Source organism: Sturnus vulgaris, unplaced genomic scaffold, assembly GCF_052056855.1.
Source record: "Sturnus vulgaris isolate bStuVul1 unplaced genomic scaffold, bStuVul1.hap1 Scaffold_986, whole genome shotgun sequence".
NCBI classification, from domain to species: domain Eukaryota; kingdom Metazoa; phylum Chordata; class Aves; order Passeriformes; family Sturnidae; genus Sturnus; species Sturnus vulgaris.
In genome coordinates, this window is record NW_028276856.1 from 17,380 (window position 1) to 37,383 (window position 20,004).

General features: G+C 42.1%; 1 protein-coding gene and 1 long non-coding RNA gene across 5 annotated transcripts; one reads left to right on the forward strand and one right to left on the reverse strand.

The window, feature by feature from the left end:
- Nucleotides 1–431: 431 nt before the first annotated feature.
- LOC148217212 (uncharacterized) lies at nucleotides 432–13,132 on the reverse strand. Its single transcript, XR_015801156.1, has 2 exons — nucleotides 12,633–13,132; nucleotides 432–3,905 (listed from the first exon to the last, which is right to left on the reverse strand). It is a non-coding gene; the product is annotated as an uncharacterized LOC148217212 (long non-coding RNA).
- Nucleotides 13,133–13,433: 301 nt separating this feature from the next.
- On the forward strand, nucleotides 13,434–19,785 carry LOC106854500 (protachykinin-1). 4 transcript variants are annotated; one of them, XM_014878478.2, is made up of 6 exons: nucleotides 13,434–13,559; nucleotides 14,277–14,414; nucleotides 14,541–14,637; nucleotides 15,245–15,268; nucleotides 16,931–16,984; nucleotides 19,156–19,785. In XM_014878478.2, exons 2-6 carry the CDS (start codon nucleotides 14,292–14,294, stop codon nucleotides 19,203–19,205), a joined length of 348 nt encoding a protein of 115 aa, XP_014733964.1. In that variant the 5' UTR covers nucleotides 13,434–13,559; nucleotides 14,277–14,291; the 3' UTR covers nucleotides 19,206–19,785. The 4 variants fall into 4 exon arrangements, with proteins under 4 accessions (XP_014733964.1, XP_088014917.1, XP_088014916.1 ...); XM_088158790.1 differs by having other exon boundaries at nucleotides 13,457–13,633; XM_088158791.1 differs by lacking the exon at nucleotides 16,931–16,984.
- Nucleotides 19,786–20,004: the final 219 nt, after the last annotated feature.

The window sequence follows — 20,004 nt, forward strand, 5'->3', positions numbered from 1 at the left end:
TTGTTTAGTGAGCAGGCAAATACATGCATTGGGTTCATGTGGCTCTACCCTATTTTAGTTTTCCACAGCCACATCCTGTGGCATTTTCTCCATAGGAGAGCAGTAATTTCAACCATGTTGTTATGACACGGACTCTGTCTTCCTGCAATTTGAGGAAAATCTTTCAGGAGCCATTACTTTTACCATATTTGGTTGGCATTGTGACTATCACGTGGAGAAAAGTTCATAGTGGGCTGAAGAACTGATGCAGAAACACACAGACCTTATGATGATACAAGTCTTGTTTCCTAAGAAGCTGAGCTAAAGCTTACAATGAACTAATAAATTATTACTCATTCCAAATCACATTTCTCATATGATCTATTCTTTTATGAACAAAAAGGGATATTAGGCCAATAAATCCTTTATTCATTGACAAGATAACAGACCTGTTAACATAAAAGCATTTTTATTTTACATATGAAAAGTAAGTCTTATAACCAGTTTAATAAGAAAGCATTTATCTTCTTTTTTTTCTATTGTTTTAGTGATTCAAAAGCTGAGAAATCCTGAATTAATTTGAGAATGAGTTAGTTAATGAATTAATTATCCTGAATATTATTTTACTTTGAAATACAAATGCTGTTGCAAAATTAGCAAAGAGAATTAAATTCTACAGTAAAAGTCTTAATATGGAGGACATAATTTAATCAAAGAAGACGGTTTGGCAGTGATACAGATGGAGTAAGGGGAAGAAAAGGTCTTTCACACCCCAAATTTAAATTCCCTTTAAATGCAACTGGGTCTACCCTTGATAAAGCAACTTTATGCTACATATGGGTGCATTTGACACATTGTAGATTATCACAACAGCATAGCACCACTCTCCATTCCCATTTCAATTGAAATATAATTTGGTGGCATAAATCCAAAACTGCTTGCTTAATGCCTTTGTGCATCACCTTTATTATGCAGACACTCTCAAAACACTTGCAATGAGTTCCCATATCCTTCATATTTTTAAGCAGCCCAGGTGTTTTGGATCAGTATGGAAATTGCTCATTTTTCTTGTTGTGCTTCTTGTCCATTTCTCTTCTCATGGTATAATTTCTCCTCAAGCAACTCCTGCTCTTGACTGTGATACCTGGTCTTGAAAAATGTATTTGAGAGTGATGTTTTCTCCTCTTTGCTCTAAAATGTTGAACACTGATTGCAGTCAGTTGAGACACTTGGATGGCATTGACAGCTTAGACACTGTGCAGAGCTCATGAGAGGAAGAAACTGCAGCATGTTTTAGGAAGGGCAAATGCAGCTTTGAAGATAAGTTAACTTTCTTCACCCGGACATAAAAAGATCCTTGAACATATTTTGTGCTTCTATAGTATAATTTTATAATGTCCTACCACAGCACAGTAAACTGTGCAGCTTACCTAACACCACCACAAGCTACTTATGATTTCATGAGTTTTCCTTATTTTTATTCATATTTATGTACTCTATTAAAATAAAACCTTTCTGGTGTTTGTATGAGCTATCAGGAAGATGATTTTGTCAGCACTTGACAGAATAATGTATAAAACCATCTCTAGTGAGAGTGTGGCAGGTTAAGGCTGATTTACACAACACAGTCTTCTAGATCAAAACTGTGGTTTCTGACAGAACAATTTAATATATGAATGTACAGGAAAACACTACTTTCTACCAAAACAAAACAGAGTATCTGAAGGATAAACATTTCACCACTAACAAGATCAAATCCTCACTATTCCTATTCACTCTGATTTCAATATAATTCATATCGTGCTTCTACTGCTAGAAAACTGAATATTTTATTGTACATCACTAAGGGCAAATTGGCCAGCATTGGAGCATTCAGTGACTATGGGAATTTGTAATTCTCCTCTTTTGGAAATGAAAGATGTAGTCACTCTCCAGTGTTTGAATGCCATAGGTAATGTAGTCTTGATTAAGATCTCTAGGATGCTTGAAGCACCCTTGAGATAAGAGCAAAGCTGAATAAATATATCGATATAATGCTTAGGTATGGTAAAATACATCACATAGGCAATGTCTCTATTACTAGGCTTGGGATGCAGACATGTTCCTGTGCTCAGGAACATAACTTAGCCATATATCAACTCTGTCTGACAGCAAAACCTAAGTGCTCATCACCAGGATGTGGGAGAGGAATCACAGAATATGCAAATAGGTGCCTGTTGTGGGTAACTGCTGGCAGTCCCATGGCACATCAGTGTGCATCACAAGGTGACTCAAGACACACACTCAGGGCTCCTGTGGAAAGGCAGCTCATCCCTGCTGTCATAGGGATGTAGGGACAAATAGGACAAATCCCACCCTGGAGTGTTTCTTAAGCAAAAATGGTTCTTAATGCTCAGCTGTGAAATACAGCCAGTAAGAAAAGCATGAGAACAGAGCAGAAAATTTGTATCATGAATCTTGAAGAAACCAGAAAAGTACCATTGCTCTAAGCAATTATAAATACAATAGCTCCTTTTTGGAAAGGAAGGGGAAAAAATCATGTATCTCTTCTTTTTATATTACCCTACTGCTACATTATGTTATATTCAGACCATCTACAGCTTCAGTGGAATTACTATATAATAGACAGTGATAAATGACTCAAATAATCTGTTTTCCCCTTGTGAGTAGAAATAGTCCCCATAATCATTTCCCTCTCTTGATTGTACTAGAAGCCCTGGACAAGCAATAGCTCCTCTCCCTTGGGTGCATATACCACAGCAGCCCTGATCTCTGGTGTCACATTTTGTGGCTTAAGTCATGAACCTAAAGTGCAAAAAAAGCCCACCACCTCTTCCTTTGCTCAGCAAGTAGAGCATTATCTTTCTTGAGCTCTCTTCAGGTTCACTATTCATGCATCATCTTCCTGTTTATCCCAAAGAAAAATAGCTTAATTTAAAAGGAGCTTCTTTTTGTTGTTGTTTTTTGACTTCTTCTGTGTTGATATTACTAAAGTGTTGAGCCAAAATCAAGGAGCAGATCCTTACTACCTCAGAAGCCCCAGCACCAAACAACAACAGATCCATCTGTATAGACCATTGCACTAGTGACAGGAAGGTATCCAAGGTGAAAACAGCACATTCTTCACTCAGCAGTCATCATGCCGATGGTGTCATGTGGGACAATGGGTGCAGCTGAATAGCAAGAAAAAAGAGATTTAAAGTCATGTTTCCCAAACCAGTTCCACCCTCTTACTGTTCCCATCACGTCCCTCCCCAAACAAAGAAGAACTTAGTTTGAAATGTATCTCTGGATGTCACCCAGTCCATGCCTTCTCAGTTCTAAGATAAATTCAAAATTATATAGAGGAAAGCAAACCTGCTCTTCCCTTCTTAATCATTGATAGACAGAGAGCACACACTCTTACACTTCTCAATCAGTTATTTGTATTTGTTATTTGTCCACTACATGGAAGGGGATCATTTTCCATAGCAAAAATTCCATCCAACAGGCTGACTGGGACACTAGCTTCAGATCATGGAATCAATGTAAGTTGAAGCACATCTCAAAACTTTCTCCAAGTCCAAAACTCTTCAGTCTAGTGCAAGTACTGGTCCTCAGGACTGGCCACATGACTGAGGGAGGGGTTTCATTTACAGACGATTTTTGACATTTTGGTGATGTCTTATCAGCATCTTCCTCTCTCAAGAAACCAACAAAACTCCTGTAAGAGACTTCTCCTAGGACACAGAAGATACTGTGTGTGCACAGGGCTGCATGTGGCTGCTTCATTAAAGCCTTCATGCTTTAGTTCTGTTTGCTACAGAACCCACATCCTTTTCCACAAGTCTTGGGAGCATGTGGGAACTATGGTAGTTGTGAAGACCTTGGAGCACAAAAGACCCAGAGTTGCTTGTAGTATCACAGCCTCTGTTCATGATGCAAAGCTACAGAAAAAAAATCACAGACTCATCTCCATTGAAGAGAAGGCACCAGATAAATCTATGCATGTTTTGACATCAAGGAGATTAAAGTGGTGTCTATGCATGAGCTCTCCTAATCTCTGCTTTGCTTCTGTGGAAAGTCACACCTAAATAATAGTTTAAAAATTTAGTCTATTAAGGTACAAAAGAGATAAATTGCCTTTAATGTAGAAGTAATAATGATGGTGAAATTAGTCTAGCTCTTGGCAAATGTGCTTATTGATGTTTTCAAGAGAAAAGGGGTTTTGTCACCTGTTGTTTGTTTTCTATGTTGTACACTTGACCATGCGTGTAGACTTTGGCTGTATGTTAATAAAATAATTGTAGCTACTAAAAGAATTATAATCAAACCAATGTGCCAGAGACAAACCTTTACTTTCAAAAGTTAGTATAAAAATACAGTTTTATTCGAAAGCAAATGCTGTCATCTTCCATTTTTCTTAAGGAAAATATCAAGGGAAAAGTATAAAAAGCATAGAAAACCACTAATGTTTAATGAAATACTTGAGAACATATGAAAAACAGAATACATAATTTTTCCTGAGGTAATAGACCTCGGATCTTTGAGTAATATTTTTAACTTTGATGTGTCCAAACAAATTTAACTGCACACAACTTGGGATAAGCTACTCAAGAAAGATGTGAACATTTTATAAACACAAGCTATCGACATTCCAAGATGGGGAGGGAAATGTCCACCACTCCAGCTTTCACTTAGAACATGTTTATTCAACATGCTGCCTTAGAGTAGACATCTTTATTCTAGCATAGATCTTATATCATTCTAATATTATCAGCAAAGTATTTTCCCTGCTGCAATGGAGCTATCAGCTCTGCTAAGCATGGTGTCACCTCTCAGTCTGTTTTCACTCACCAGAGCTTTATGTGAAGGTTAATGATGATGCCTTCATCCTTCTTTTCCAGAGCTAAGAATAAATCACTGAGCAATGTGCATTGCCTTTAATGCATTGCCCAGTGAGTGTACCAATTGACCAATTATGGTCAATCCATATGTAAACCACTTCCCAAATTAGTTAAAATGAGCAGCATCTTTCCCACCATTTTAAAAGACCACAGCAATTCCCTTGAGCTCTTTGAAGGAGTAGTTCAGATCTTTACTTTCAAGGAAGAATAAACAGTTGATGAGACGATTACCTTGAAGATAGGCAAGATAAGAGTGTTCCACACTTTCTACTGACTAACCCCAGGTGGTCTGACAGTGCATTGGATGGTTGCAAGCATCCTGTTTTCAAGCAACTCCTTTTTCCTGGTATTGGTCAGGAGAAGTAGGAACCTGAATTTCATTCCTTGAAGTACTCTAATAATCAGCTAAAACTTAAACACTGTAGTCCTAATGTTTTTATGTATCTAAATCCATAATAATAATAATAATAATAATAATAATAATAATAACAACAACATATGAAAATACAGGAAGACTTCCTCAATTTAGAACACATGCAAGGCATGTGATATGCTTCCACTATTTGGACAAACACTGTGTCAACTGAAGTACATTTTACTAAAAAAACATTCCTCCTTCACATTCATGGCCACAGACAAGCAGTGCTGCCTGTGCACAGCACAGCCAATGCCCCCAGCTCTGTGTGCAGCTGTGGGTACAGAGAGCCAAGTGAACTTTCAAGTTGGCATGTTATGTGGGAGCCAGCACAGCTGCAAATTTGTTCATAATTTGTCTGAATTCATTGTTCTGGGTGTCCTGGATAAATCAACTGTCTAGAAAACTGCTCAGGGTACACTTTTATAATCAATGAAAATTTCCAAAACTATTTGTGTACCCACAGTACAATGCATCTGTGAGGGCAATGACATGGAGGCAGAGCATGGGTCTTAATGGTCACTCTGAGATAAGTCCTCATGCATCTCTTGATTAATTAAAATATGACAGTTTTTCCTTAAATGGAGAACTGTATAAACCTAGATGAGGATCATCTCTTATTGCTGCCGGCGAGGAGAAAGACAAGGAATCCAGAAGAGTGCAGGAATGCAGCCCTTTTTTGAGCAGGGTTGAGTGGTATGCAGAAATAGGCTTTATATTTGGGAATGACAGAGTCTGCTGCATCACTCCTTGAAGGGATGAAAGTTTTTATTTTCCACGCCAAGGTTTTTTATAGCCAAGTAAAGACCCAGTGATGTTTTCTTGTAAGCATTCCTAAAAGATTTGATTTTCTCACCTTCTCAACTTGACTACTTCTATTTTATTCCTCAAACTTACAAAGAATTTATTTCTTAAGACTGTTTGAATTGTTAATTGGACAGCAACTAGCAAGTGTCTCAGGCAGACCAATATCTCATTTCAGATGACTGCAAACCCAGTAGAAGTGAGAGCTCTCCCAAAGGCATGGGTGCTTCTAGGTTAACACATCATTCACTGGTCTCCACTAACAAGAGGAAGAACCTGGGAGCAAAAACATAATGGTGGGTGAGATGTGGATGAATGAAAAGGGGGTGAGGAAGAGGGCTCTCACCGAGCTCTGACTTTCAGGGCACCACAGGGCACAGCAGGCAGGGCCCAAACACTCAACAGGGAATCCTCCTTCCTTAGACCAACCCGAGGTTTTGTGATGCTCATGCTCTGTCCTCTAGCCCTTCACAAAGAGCCCTCAAGTCTTTCATCCTGCACATCAAAAGGAATACTAGAAGAAACAGATGCAAATTATCTAAGTATGAATCCCACCATATCAAGGACTTTGCATCGAGCAGTGGGGGCTGGGGGGTGAGAGAGAGCTTCTTTAATTTCCTTGGGCATGGAGGTGGTCCCCCAAGACTTGCTGTGAGGAGCTGTCCCTCCCTCTTACCTGCTGACAACGGTGGGGCTCAGCTCTTGCTAAAGCATTTGCGTCAGACATGACAAGGTTTTGAAATTGCTCAGAACTCAGCGTGGGGTGAGTGGGAATGGATGACAGCGACAAGCAGGTAAAATATCCTCACATACAATCTGATGAAAAAGTCTAGAGTTTCCATAGCATCCACCAGCAATTCTGTCACCTTCCTCCTCAGGACACACATTTGAATTCCAGTATGAATAGCCCTTCTTTGGTTAGGCAGCTACTTCTGTTAAACTTCTGTGCAATAAATAATCCCTATAAATTCATCTCACACTGTTTGTTATCTTTCTACCTGAAGGATTTGCCAGGAAGTAACCTACTTTAAAATTAACTTGTCACAGACATGAGTTTAGAACTCTACAATTTTTTAAAATATGGCTAAATCAAAGCAGTGAAATTGTGTTGCTATTTTCTCCCTTTCTCTACCTTTTTTTTTCTCTTTTATTTGAGCATCTGAATTCCTTACATCTCCCACTGATTTTGTGCTCAAGCAATTTCTTTTTCTTTACTTCACTTTTATCTCACTATGCACAGTGCTACAACCAAGACAAAATTTCTGGGTGTTTGTTCCAAAAATGCCAATGTGCTTTTGCAAGTTGTTGCACAGGTTTTCACTTACGTATTATGGAATTAGAATTAAGTCTCCTAAAAACTGTGAAGTAAACAGAAAGTAGAAAATTCATAAGTGAGATTTTTGAGTATTTCAAAGACCTCTGGAGATATTGTGAACTTCTGTTGAAGGTATGTGAGCAAGAAGAGAGATACACTGAGACACAACAAGTGCAAATAATGAAGATAGTGTTATGCATTTGTAAAAGTTGTTTTACATAACTACGAAAGACCTGTTACTTGTAGTAATATTAGAATTAACTTAAATTTTGCCAAAACTGTGCCCTTTTATCCTACTGATTTCTGAATCTGTTATTCAAATGTAGTGAGCTACTGAGAAAACTATTAATATTCAATGAAGGTATAGTCATATAAATTATCCAGTTTGTAATACAGCTTAGAAAAGAGGATGATTCATCAGTGTTTGATCTCAAGTTAAGAAAGCGTTTCAATTAATCAGAAATCATAGCAGCCATGAGCAGCTATTCCTTTTTTGCCATTGCAATGAGCACTGAGATGCTGTGGGGAATTGGCAGAAGCAGCCAGTTTAAACATGCCTCATCATCCCTGCAGGAGAAGGTCTGGAAGTGGGGGTGGGAGGCAAGGCTGTGCCCAGCCACTGAGAGCTGTTGTTGCACGGGGGTCTAAACAGAGTGGACGGGACAGTGGTGTGCCCACGGCTTTCCCAGATAACCTTGCAGTGCTGTTGTGTATTCCCATGGAGTGAGACCAGGGCTCTTCCACTTCCTGGGCTATCACTCCAACCTGACCCTTGTCCTCCACCACTGCTGTCCACAGCAGGAGCCAGCCAGAGGTCAGTGCAGTGAGGACAGGTTCTGGTGGCAGATCAGACAGAAGATGCTCTGGTGTTGAAAACAGGCTTTGACAATCCATCTGCAAAATTCACTAAGGCTGAGGTCAGTCTCTGAGAAAAGATTGTCCTTCTTACAGAAAAGCTATACAGAAAGTGTGCTGAGCCCAGATTATAAACTAGGGTTTTGCTTTCACTTGTTGATGAAGTAAGTCTAAATCCTCCCTTACCCTCACAGGTCACTGACAAATAAGCTTAGAAAACTGAAGCCTTAAGGAGTGAGCTTCAGACTCAAAAGATTTGGTTTGAAACAAATCAATTGATTAATAAATATATTTGTAAACCTGTAAGTATTCAGGAGACAAAATAGGGTCTCTGCATCCGAACAAAGCGATGTGAGGAGCTTTCTTCCAAGAGTGACAAACTTAATTCTTCTCAAGCATCTGCTCCTTGGCTGCTCTGAGCCCTTTGCACTTTGAGGAGAGTTCAAATTGCAGGTTTTTCCAGGTCAAACTCTGACCACCGATGCTCACAATCTGCCTCAGCTTTGGAAATATTTTGTACCATATTTCATGGTTGTCGCTGACCATCTTGTTGGTGATGGCAAATGTGAAAAAAAAACTTGGTTTCATGGTTAAAAGCAACAGATGGTGTCTCTGTGAGAGAAATGCTGTCCTGTACTTGCTATTGAAATGTTTAACAAATATTGTATCTCCCACTTTTCTTATGAAAACCATTTGGAGAGTTATGGCAAGGCATCTCCATGTAGCAAACCCTGTTCTTCTTGTAGCTGTTTTGAAATAATACACATCTAGAAATGCCTCTAGAGGCCCTTCTCCTCACCAACTCCCCCACAGCTCCTGCAGATTTAGAGATGGTTTTGCACAGCTTTGTTCCTCAGAGATCTCCAAACAGATGAAAGTAAGTGCTTTGTCCTCTCCAAGGACATGCTCCCTCTCGAGCCCAGGAAGCTCATCAGGACTGCAATTACTTCCCTTGCAGATGATTGACTCTAGAGATATTAGGTTGTGGGGATAACCTTCTCTGCAACATTCATGTTGTAGGTTTACTTTCAGCATTTCAATACCCTGACATTTATTTCCATTTGGTCCCACATCCCAACTTCATGTCTAGCTTGGTGTGGACAAAAGTGACCCTCAGATCAGGGTAAAGGAAGCTCACTTTAGGTAAGATGTGATGATACTAGTGGGTGGGTGGGATGGAGAGCAGTGATGGGAGTATAAAAGATGACAGGCACAAGAAGAGTAGGGAAACCTGTAAACTTTTCAAAGTGAGAATTAAAGATCAACATTGCATTTTCAGTTCTTAGTAGATGATTCAGGAACTGTGAGATCAGCCTTGCTTCTGCCTGTGCCTGCTCAGGAAAGGGCATTCCTGTGGCATGCAAATCTCACTGCTACCCCCTTTGCCTGCCCGTGAGCACAATATAATTGAACCTATAATGTTTTATTTCACAGACAAAAGAATAAGAGCAGATTCTTTATAGATGAAGAGAAGGAAAGACAGAGAGAGAGAGAGAGAGATGCATAATTACCACATATGCCTCATATGCATTTATATGTACGAGCATATGCTCTGAAAATGTAAATCTTCATTAAAGGAAAAATTGAAGATGACAAATTTGTAATGCAAGATTTAAAATACAAGAAAGGTGAAAGATTAATTCAATAGTCTGTCTATACTTAATTAGAAAATAGGATGCTATGGTGAGTTCTGCTAATTTTTTCAATGCCACTTGGATGCGTTGAAAATAAATAATCTTATGGTGGCAAAATAAATCACCGCGTTACAAAGAGCCCTCATCTGCAATCAAAATCATTCTATTTACCCTGGAGACACATACCTATGAAAAATTTAAGAATTCATCAATCACAGTCTCTCTTTGCAATGTTTATGAAGTTCTATCTTTGGATAAGAACATTTCCAGTCTTCTTGTAACAATCAAAATCAGAGCTGAGGTCTGGTATATGTACAGAGATGATCACTCTGCTCAGGTAGACTGCATCTCATGCCCAATTTTTGAAGTTACATAAAATAACTCTTCTAGGGCTGTCTGTTATTTGAATGTCCCTGGTAAAGTGATGAAAAACTATCTCAATGTACACAAGAATTAGGTCCTAGGTTTAAATATACAGTATGCAATTGTATAGCACAAGATCACTGAAGAACAATAATAGATGCATTCATTTCATGAAGTGCTCTGAAACTGTGCATACTAAAAAAATTCAAATCTGCATTCTGCACAGAATCTTACATGGGCACATTAATCTGCTCTTTTCCCATCACACATTAGCTGTTTGTTAATGGTATAAGAATCACTAGGTAATGGTATAGCAGCCAATGTAACTTTTCATTTAAAGATCAGACTTTTTTACTGGAAACCAAAACATCATCAGAAAATTCAAATAAACATTTCACAAGGATCATCACACAGGAGGTATTGCATCAAGCCTACTGCAAAACCAATTCTCTGAGGTGTGTTTCACAGGCAATTGCTTCCCAAATAGTTTTCCATTAGTGTTGAGATTCAAGCCACAACAAGTGTCTTTAGTCCAGTTCCTAATCCTTATTAAGGAAATGTCTGGATAAGGACTCTGAAGGCAGCTTTTTCTGTCACTTCCACAGGACACTTATTTGTCACTTGCCAACCCTTATTTGGGTCATTTGAATCTAATGATGTCTTGATGCATGACGAAAAATCTTCACTCTGGTTTTTAGAAATCTAACAGTAGTCTAAGAGAAGTCTAACTGTAACAGAGGGGTGGGGTCTGTGCCCTGAGCATGGGTAGAGAAGGAATATTCACCACAGACACCTTGTACCTGCCTTTGAGCTCACATATATATTCACAAGGTTCTCATAGTTATAAAGCTGCCTCTTCCTCAGACATGATATTAGCAGCTTTATATCTATGAGCAACCTCGTGAATAAACGGGGGGTTTTGTTTGTGCACAAAGGGCACTTTACCCTGCTCTAGTACATCCCTAGGGCAGGGACTGGGCAGCACAAAGGCAGGAGCTTCAGCTTTCTTCTTATTTGTCTTCTATTCCCTTTTCACATTAAGACAATGCACTCAGAAAAGCTTCCTAGGAATTAGCTTTGCTCATTAGCTAAGAAATCTGCTCACTTTCTGAAAATTCATAGTGCAATGTCTGGCTATTTCAGGTCAAAGAAAGATTAAACAGCCAATTTATTTTAAAATTGAGAAAGAGAAAAGTGAGCTTGATCTATTAATCAGTTTTTCACTTCCACCCAAACTATTAGATAAGTCTGAGATAAAGTATTTGAATTCATTAAAGTCTCTGAAGACTGGAAAGGACCCCTTTTAAATTTTTCTTCTCTTGGTCTCTCAAAAATTAAAATCCTGCAATTTCATAGGTCAAGTTATGGTTGCATCCATTTTGGTAAAATGTTGAATTAGAGAATTAGAACAGATTGGATATTTCAGTTCAAATTTGTATTTTCCATGGACTCCCAAGTAATAGAAATTGACTTCATAGAAAGTTGGGAGTTCTCAGGATTTCTGAGAGGCATGAGCTTCAGGAACATTTGCAGAATTGGCAAGCATGGTTTGATATATCTGACCAGTGCCCTGTTGTCACTATAGTAAACAAAAACAAAATAAAAAACAAAACCACAAGAAAACAATTTTTCTTCAAGAGATTCAAAGTTCACACATCAAAGGGAATACTGCAGTGCTGCAGAATGAAAATCTAATGGTTTAGGTTTCCAGAGTTGATAAACATTTTATCCAGTTTGTTGATAGCCAGAACAAGGAGCATTCTCACCACCCATGCTGGAGGTCTCAACAGAGGTGCCCACTGCAGGTGCTTGGGCTGCATGAAGTCCCTCCTCCAAACCACTCTTTAAAACCACACTCTCAAGCAGCCCATGTTGACCAGAGTGACCCCCAGTTCACTGGGTCACAATCTTTCTTATTTAAGTGTAAACTTACAGACAAAGTGTAGATACCCTCAGAACCTGGAAGGGTCTCACCTGATTGTGTTCTGGGTAGTGCTTTGAGTTCTGAAGAACTTTTCTGGTTAACAGGGAGGCCTGATATTAACCATGTCTTTATTTAGAGAAGTTTTTGAGTCTCCCTTGGATCCACAATTATATGCCAATGAACTATCCCTAAAGAAAAGGTTTACCACTGTAACCTTAATGGTAACAATCTGGAGCAAGCAGAGTGGTGGTACCAAGGAGCTCCTGAGCATCCCGTTCTTTATCAAAAGATATCTTTATCATTGTTAATTCCCACTAAACTGTCCAGACTGCCTGTTTTAGGCTTATAACACAGGAGCTGAGGGTCCACCAAGGTTAACTGAGAAGCCTCATACACAGTTGACCTTGGAGAAATAAGATGGGGTAACTGTGAAAGAGATAATAACCTAAACAATTACCTGAGCCGAATGCCAGCAGCAGCGCAAAGCTGTCACAGGGGAAGGGCGCCGGCAGGGATGTGCTGCTGGAGAGACTGGCTCAGCTCTCTTTCCAGTACAGACGTTCGCCTTCTACAGCAGCCAGCCCAGCGGTGCCGGCTGTTCCCGGCGGCAGCAGCCCCTCTGCAGGAGCACACACACACCAGACCTGCGGTGCCCACCCGGCACCCGCCCGGTCAAGGCCCTCCTCAGCTTCGTGCATCCCTCACTTTTCGTCCCGGTGGGCTGGGGCTACCTGAGCAGCGGCACGGGGGAGACAGATCCAGGGGAAGGAACTGCCCCTCTGAAGGGCCGCCGGGGCTCCCTTCCCTTTTCCCGCTTCTCTGCCTCCCGGCTGGGCCGCTCGCAGCGGAGAGCAGCTCTCCGAGCCCTGGGGAATCGGGGCGGGGTGGCATGGGCGAAAAGCAGCATTTGCACCCTTACATCTGCACCCGCATCCCGCATCCCGCATCCCGCATCCCGCATCCCGCATCCCGCATCCCGCATCCCGCATCCCGCATCCACACCCTCACCCCGCGTCCGCACCCGCGTCCGCCGCCGGGACGCGGCTCGCCCGCGGACGGTGCGGGGCGGCCCCGAGGGCGCGGAGCTGCGGCGGGAGGAGCGAAGGGGCAGCGGGGGAGCGGAGGGGCAGCGGCGGGAGCCGCCCGGCCGGCCCGCACTGCCTGGCCCCGGGCAGAGCCCAGAGGCGCCGCCGGAGCGGGGGGCGGGCGCTGCTCGCCGGGGCGGGGGCTGTCACGGGGCTGGGACGATAAAACCGGGGGTAATTGCACTTAGGCAAATGAGGCTGCCTCGGCCCTCCCCGTCTCCAGGTATATAAAGTGGGGAGCGCTCCTGCGGCCGGCCAATGCGCTCGGAGAGCAGCGCCCGCCCTCCCCGCTGCAGACGGTGCGTGCGCTGCGGGAGCCCGGCCGGCCGTGCCCGTGTGCGAGGGGTCCGCTTGTCCCGTGGTTGTGAGGAGTGTGCGTGTGTACTTTTTTGTCCCGCTCTGTATGTGTGTGCCTTTCTGGGAGGGGGTTACCTATACGCGCTTGTGTGGCCGCACGTGCGTGCCTCTGGATGTGCCGGCATGTTTTTGTGCCTGTCCTTATGTATCTGCCTGGATGTGCAAAGGGATGAGTGTGCACCTCTGGACACACGTGTCTCTGTGTTTGTGCGCGTGGACAGCTACATCCCTACGTGAGTGTGAGCATTTAGGGTGTGTAGCTCTTTGCACGAGTTCGTAAGGGGATGCATGTGTACCTGAATGAGTGTATGAAGGGGATGTATCTGGCTGCGTGTGTGTATTTGGGAAGTGTGAATCCTAGATGTGCGTGGACGTGTGAGGGTGTGTTTATGTCCTCTCTGTATGTGCGTGTGTGGAGGGGCACGGCTGGCTGTGTGTGTATGTGTGCTGGGGAGCACACCGAGCTGTGTGCCGCTGTGAGGGTGCGGGGTGTGCGTCTGTCCAGAGGGGTGTGCAGCAGTCGGGGCGGGGTGCCGGTGTAACTCGGCTGTACGTGCGAGGCGGTGTGTCCCCAGCAGCGCCCGGGCGGCTGTGCCGGTGTGTGCGGGGCCGTGCGCTCCCTCCCCCGGCTGCCAGAGCTCCAACCTGTGCCCCCGCAGGACGTCGAGGCGGCGATGAGGCTCCCGCTGGCTTTGGCCGTGCTCCTCCTGGCCTCGTCGCAGGCGTTGGGCGAGGAGATGGGAACCACCGACGACCTCAGCTACTGGTCCGACTGGTCGGACGGTGACCAGGCGAAGGTGAGCCCGGGCGGCCCCGCGGGATGGGGAGCGAGGGGTCGGAGCCTGGGGCTCTGTGCGGGCGCTGCCCCGGGCGGGACCGAATGGGGGGGTCCGCACTGAGCGCCGCCCGCTGTCGCCCCGCAGGAGGAGCTGCCGCTGCCCCTGGAGCACTTCCTGCAGAGGATGGCCCGCAGACCCCGGCCCCAGCAGTTCTTCGGCCTCATGGGCAAGCGGGATGCCGGTGAGCCGGGCGGGGGGCTGACTGCTGCTCACGCCGCTCCGCACGCCTCTTCTCCAGCGCCTGCCCAAACCTTACACGGTTATCGCTCGGGGTTAATGTGTTACATCTGCTCCATAGGCTGCCATGAGGGTGTTTTAGGTTTGGGCTTTTTTGTTTGGTGTTTCTTTTAAGTTTTATATGAGATAAACTCACTGATTGGAAAACAGAGGGCTTTAAAATCTTAAGCGTGTACCCGTTACAGCACATAATTCCCAGTAAGGGATAGCATGGTAGTTCATAGGTCAGAATACACGCCACTGAATCACCAAATTGGTTCAGTATACAATTATTGTCACATTTTCTACGTGTTAACTGAACCAATAATTGATCTAAGAAATTGGAGCTAAACTAATCTGTATTGTGTGGGTCAAGCTGAAAAAAGTTTTTTAGTCTCTTTGAAGAGAAATGCAGTCGTAAATCACCTCCCTAATTTCCTTAAGTGGAATATGTGTAGGTTAGCTTTTGTATTTGATTTTTCAAAGCATTGCAGTAGCATCATATGTATATGCCAATCCTTTTCTAACACCTCTTTTTGTCTTTTTTCTCTTTCCTTTCCTCTTCCAATCAGGATATGGCCAGATCTCTCATAAAAGTAAGTTTAAAAAAACCCCAATCTTTTAAGCAATCATTAGAAGATATTCTAATAGAGAATAGTATATTTGACAGGATTGTTTAGAAGGTGACTGATTTCAGCTAGGGACTGGCAGCACCACTGGTGGATAAATGATCTGTTAAAGAATTGAAACCTCCCCTTCAGTGCCACTGTGAGCCTGTATCTCATCTGAGCTGCTGCGAGCTTTGAGATTTCAATCCATATTAATGTGCGGATGTTGCAGCTCTCTCTTATTTCCCAAAGGGGGGATTTTGTAAGCCTTTCTCGTTGGCAAGGCAGGCTTACTGCCAGACTCTGAGAGGAGCAATTAAGATGGCAAAATCTGGAAAATTAGAATAATGAATTCCCAAGTCCCCAAGAATGCTTTCATGGGAGCACCCATGTCCTCACATGCGAGATGCTGTATCTGTGCTTCCAGCATTGTCTGAGAATCAGACTCCTGCTCACAGGAGGGGCTGATTGATGATGTGCTGCCATATGAAAAGCCATATCTTGCCCCATTAATAAGTGTGCCTTGCTCTGCTTCTGTGTAACACCAAGCAGGAGATGGTATCAGCACTGGGGTGTTACCTTGCTCTGCACAGTGATAGATTTATTTTCTGACATTATCTCATGATGTTTAAAGAAAAACTGTAAGATTTTTATTAAGTAAACATGATCTTATATATCACAGAAACTGTGAAACCTCCTCTGTCCACAGAGGCCAGCAAGTGTCCCAGTGTTCTATTATCCACAAGATGCTTTCTCTAGTATTAGAAGACCAAATAAAGAGTCTGATACAAAGCTCGTGCCAAATTAGCTGCTGACTAAAGTAAAAAAATTATAGTTTTCTGAAACTGCTTCAGCTTGAATTAATACATGTGAGGTCTGAGTATCCTGCTTTGTGTATGAATTCACCAAGCAAAATTCTTTCCAAAGAGAGACTTCTTGTCTGTCTCAAAAGTCAGTTTAGATAAAGAAGAACAGTTTATTTTCATTCCTTATCTGAAACTATAGCTACTACTATAATCTGATATGTACTGTAGGCCTAAACTTGGAGTAATTTATCCTCTACACTTCCAGTGTCTTGAGAATTACTAATGGGACAGGAAGGTAATACCTGAACTTATAAATATTCCAAAAATAGAGCCAGACTGTCTAGCTAGGACGTGTCCAGACATAGAGTCCCATTGGCTCCCTCTTCAGTAAGGGCTCCACCTGACCTATGAGGGAGGATTTTCTTCCACATTACAGAAATAAAACAACAACAGGTAGAAGAGATGCATCACACAGATGCAGGCTATACCAAGACACTGCCTTCTTGTGCATTTGCTCAGATCAGTAGGAATTGTACTGGGAGAGAAATAAAATTTGTACTGTTAGTGGCCATTGTTTTTCCATTATACTTTAAAAAAAATAAAAAAGCAAAGGTCTATCTAACCTAATGAGAAGATGTCCAATAACTGGCCTGTGCCTTGGTCTATCCTGTTCAGTCTGATTAGTCAGACTGCTGCTCCTTCTCTGGTGTCTGAGAGTGACATGAACAACTGGTCTGTGATATAAGCAGTTTCGGACCCTGTCTTCTTTCCTTGCAAGAACCTGTTATTTTAAAAACCTTCCTAGTTAAAATGTATTAAAACACCCCTAAATATATTTTTTCAGGGCATAAAACAGACTCCTTTGTTGGACTTATGGGCAAAAGATCTTTAAATTCTGGTATGTATTTGACTAAATTTGATACTTGGTGGTGTACAGCCTCTTCATTCCGTTGCCTCTTTGTTCTCTCACAGCGGATGGAAGAAGCAGTTTTTATGTAGTGTAGATCCAGAGTTCTCTGGAAAAGAATCAGGATTTTCTTTGCTAGCCAAGATTTTTCACTTCACTTCAATGCTTGAAATGACCAGGCTGGAAAGCTGCAGGCAAGCTCAGGTAGAATTCCTCAGAGAAATTTCATTGCTGCCCTGTCCTTGCATATTCTTCTAATCCCCAAGGTGCTAATAAAAGAAAAAAGCCTAAATTTTACTGACATATCAAGAAAAATTTGGACGCTGAAAATGCAAGGGTCACTTAACTTGTGGTCTAAATCCAGATCTCATCAGGTAAAGGGATATCTTCTCTGGAGATCTTTATTCCTAATATTTGGAGTAGAAGGTGAGGGAATAGAACTTTGCCATTAACACCACCTCATTCTGCAGATCAGGCTGTTAAACTTTCAGAGTCTCTTTCAGCTTTTGACTTCACCTAAAACATTTTAAACTCTGAATGGATACTGTGAATTTATTTTCCCATAGCATCCATACAGGGCAGAATTCTCCTCTCCCCTCGCATGCAGAACCACTGTGGGAAACTGGAGACTCCCCACAGCTCTACCTTCCTTCCCTGTGCTATAGGGCTGTACTGAAGAAATCCCTCACTGTGAACCATAAAGTATCAGTTGATTCTCCAGCATAAGAGATAAAAAAATAAAAAACCAAATGTGTATTTCATGTCTCTGAAATATTCTCACTGTTTTGTTAAATGGGTGATAAAAGTTAAATTACTAGCTGACACCTTCATATTATGTGGATACATGCTGTGATCTATATTCCGCAATTATGGTTGTCAGTAACTTCTATTTTCAATTAAACCCCCTTCAAGACTGGTAATATTGCTCTCTGCATTATTTTGCAAATTGCTACATATCATGAATAATTTTGTACAATTTTCTACAGTGGCAATAGCTATTAAATGCATAATACCTGTAAATATATCTGCTATCACAAAAGTAAATAGCCTGTAAGTAATAAATTGGGTTTGGTTTCCACTGGGATTACATTTACATTAATGTGAGAATGTAAAATACAGAAAGTGTTTTTTAAAAATGCAAAGATTTCATTGCCCTAATTTCAAAATCGCTGGTATAGTCAGGGTACTGTTATGTGGTATTTCTAACAAAAGGGAATAATGACGTTTTACTCTGTTGGGCCATGTAACACCTGTCTGACAGGTAAAACTAGAATTCACTGCTTTTCTGCCTGATTCCTTGAGGGGGAAATGGTGAGAAGTTTTTTCTGCTCCACTACAGAAGATAGGTCCTAAGGACTGTGTAATCAAAGCAAGATCAGGAATAGTAAGTGTTAGGATTACCCTCGCTTCTCCCTTTTGGAGGATATTTAACCGGGTAGGACCATTACCCCATGCTGTGGTTTTCTTCTGCAAAAAGCCCCTGAGCTCCCTGGTATTGGGCAGGAGTTCCTGCTGTCCCTCTGGGTGTCAGCATGTTGCTGATTTACAGCCTCAGGTGCTAAAGCAGGGTAAAGGGACGCTGATGTCTCAGTCTCTGGTTTGGGGACAGCCTCACTCAAGAAGGGCTCTCTGGATTTCACTCTCATTTTAAATAAGCAAGGAGGAGAGATCTACCATTACTAAACATTAAAAATGTTAGTTGAGACTATTTTAGCCTGCAGCTTGTCAGCATGGTTGTCTGAGTACATGTGAGGAGCTTGGCTCCTGCTGCAGTGTACAGTAAAATTATCCCTGTGTGCAGGGCTTGTGGACAGGGAGAGTTTCAAAGAGCTGGCAAAGAGCTGACTGCACAGGAATGACTGCACAGGAATATGTCTGTGGAGAAACCCTCTACCACACGTTGACCTGAATGCTTAGATCCCATCAGTTAGATGAATTACTGGGAGGTGAAGGGGCTCTGAGTTAATGGTGCTTCAAGCAGCTCAGCAGAGGAGAGGTGGGAAAACCTTCAGCCTTCTGGAGGACAGTGTAGTCTGAGCTAAAACCAAATCAAAGCAGCTCAGGGATGGTGCCAGCTGGCTGCAGGTCTCTGACACTTCTTGTGCTTGCTGGTGTTCATGCAAGGCTGTACTTTGTGCTTCAATCTGCTTCATTTTTTGCAGGGTCCTCCGAAGGAAGCGTAGCACAGAATTACGAACGGAGGCGTAAATGAGATATTCCCGTGCATTATTTATTAAACTTCATTTGTCCTAATGGCCAATGCTGTGTAATATAAACTAACCACTGTATGAAAGAATTATTTATTTAATAACTGAAGAGGTTTGGGGTTTTTTTGAGTTGTACATTCAATAAAGTTATTATTTTTCATATTGTGGCAGTGACACATGTTGTGTAGGTGTGTTGTGGTTCTGAAAGGACCAGCAACCCTGGTGATGTCTCACAACAAAGCACATTATTTGATATGACCTGTAAAGTTATGTTTACTAAACAAGCAAGTGTTCTTTTGTTCATTGAAAGCGAGTCTATCAGCTTCACAGCTAGTGCAGAACAGAACTGATGTTCAGTCTAGTGCCTCAATTTGTTTTCATGGTTTATAATGTACTGTACTTTCTGTATCGAAAATATATTTGTATCACTGCAGCATGTTTTATGTTCTGTGATTATGTATCAATATATTTTAAAAAGGGGGATGGATAATGTTTGAATTGGAATCCAAGGTCTTCATTTCATAGTCTGGAATTTTATGATAGTAACATTTTAAATAAAAACTACTCTGAGGCTTTTGCAACATACTTCCTTTGGTGATAGTGATGGAGTTGTTTCCCTTGTTGGTCTGAAACGAGATTTGGATCCAAGCAACAGTGATCTGAGACTGGAAAGAAATATAAAATTATTTTCTTTTTTTGCAGGGAGGCTGTGAGCCTCCTCATGTGTGTTTGGTGAATGTTTGAGGGATTTTTTAGTAGAGAGAGAGAGTTCCTGGGATTTCTCCAGGTCACCCAAGGTGCCAT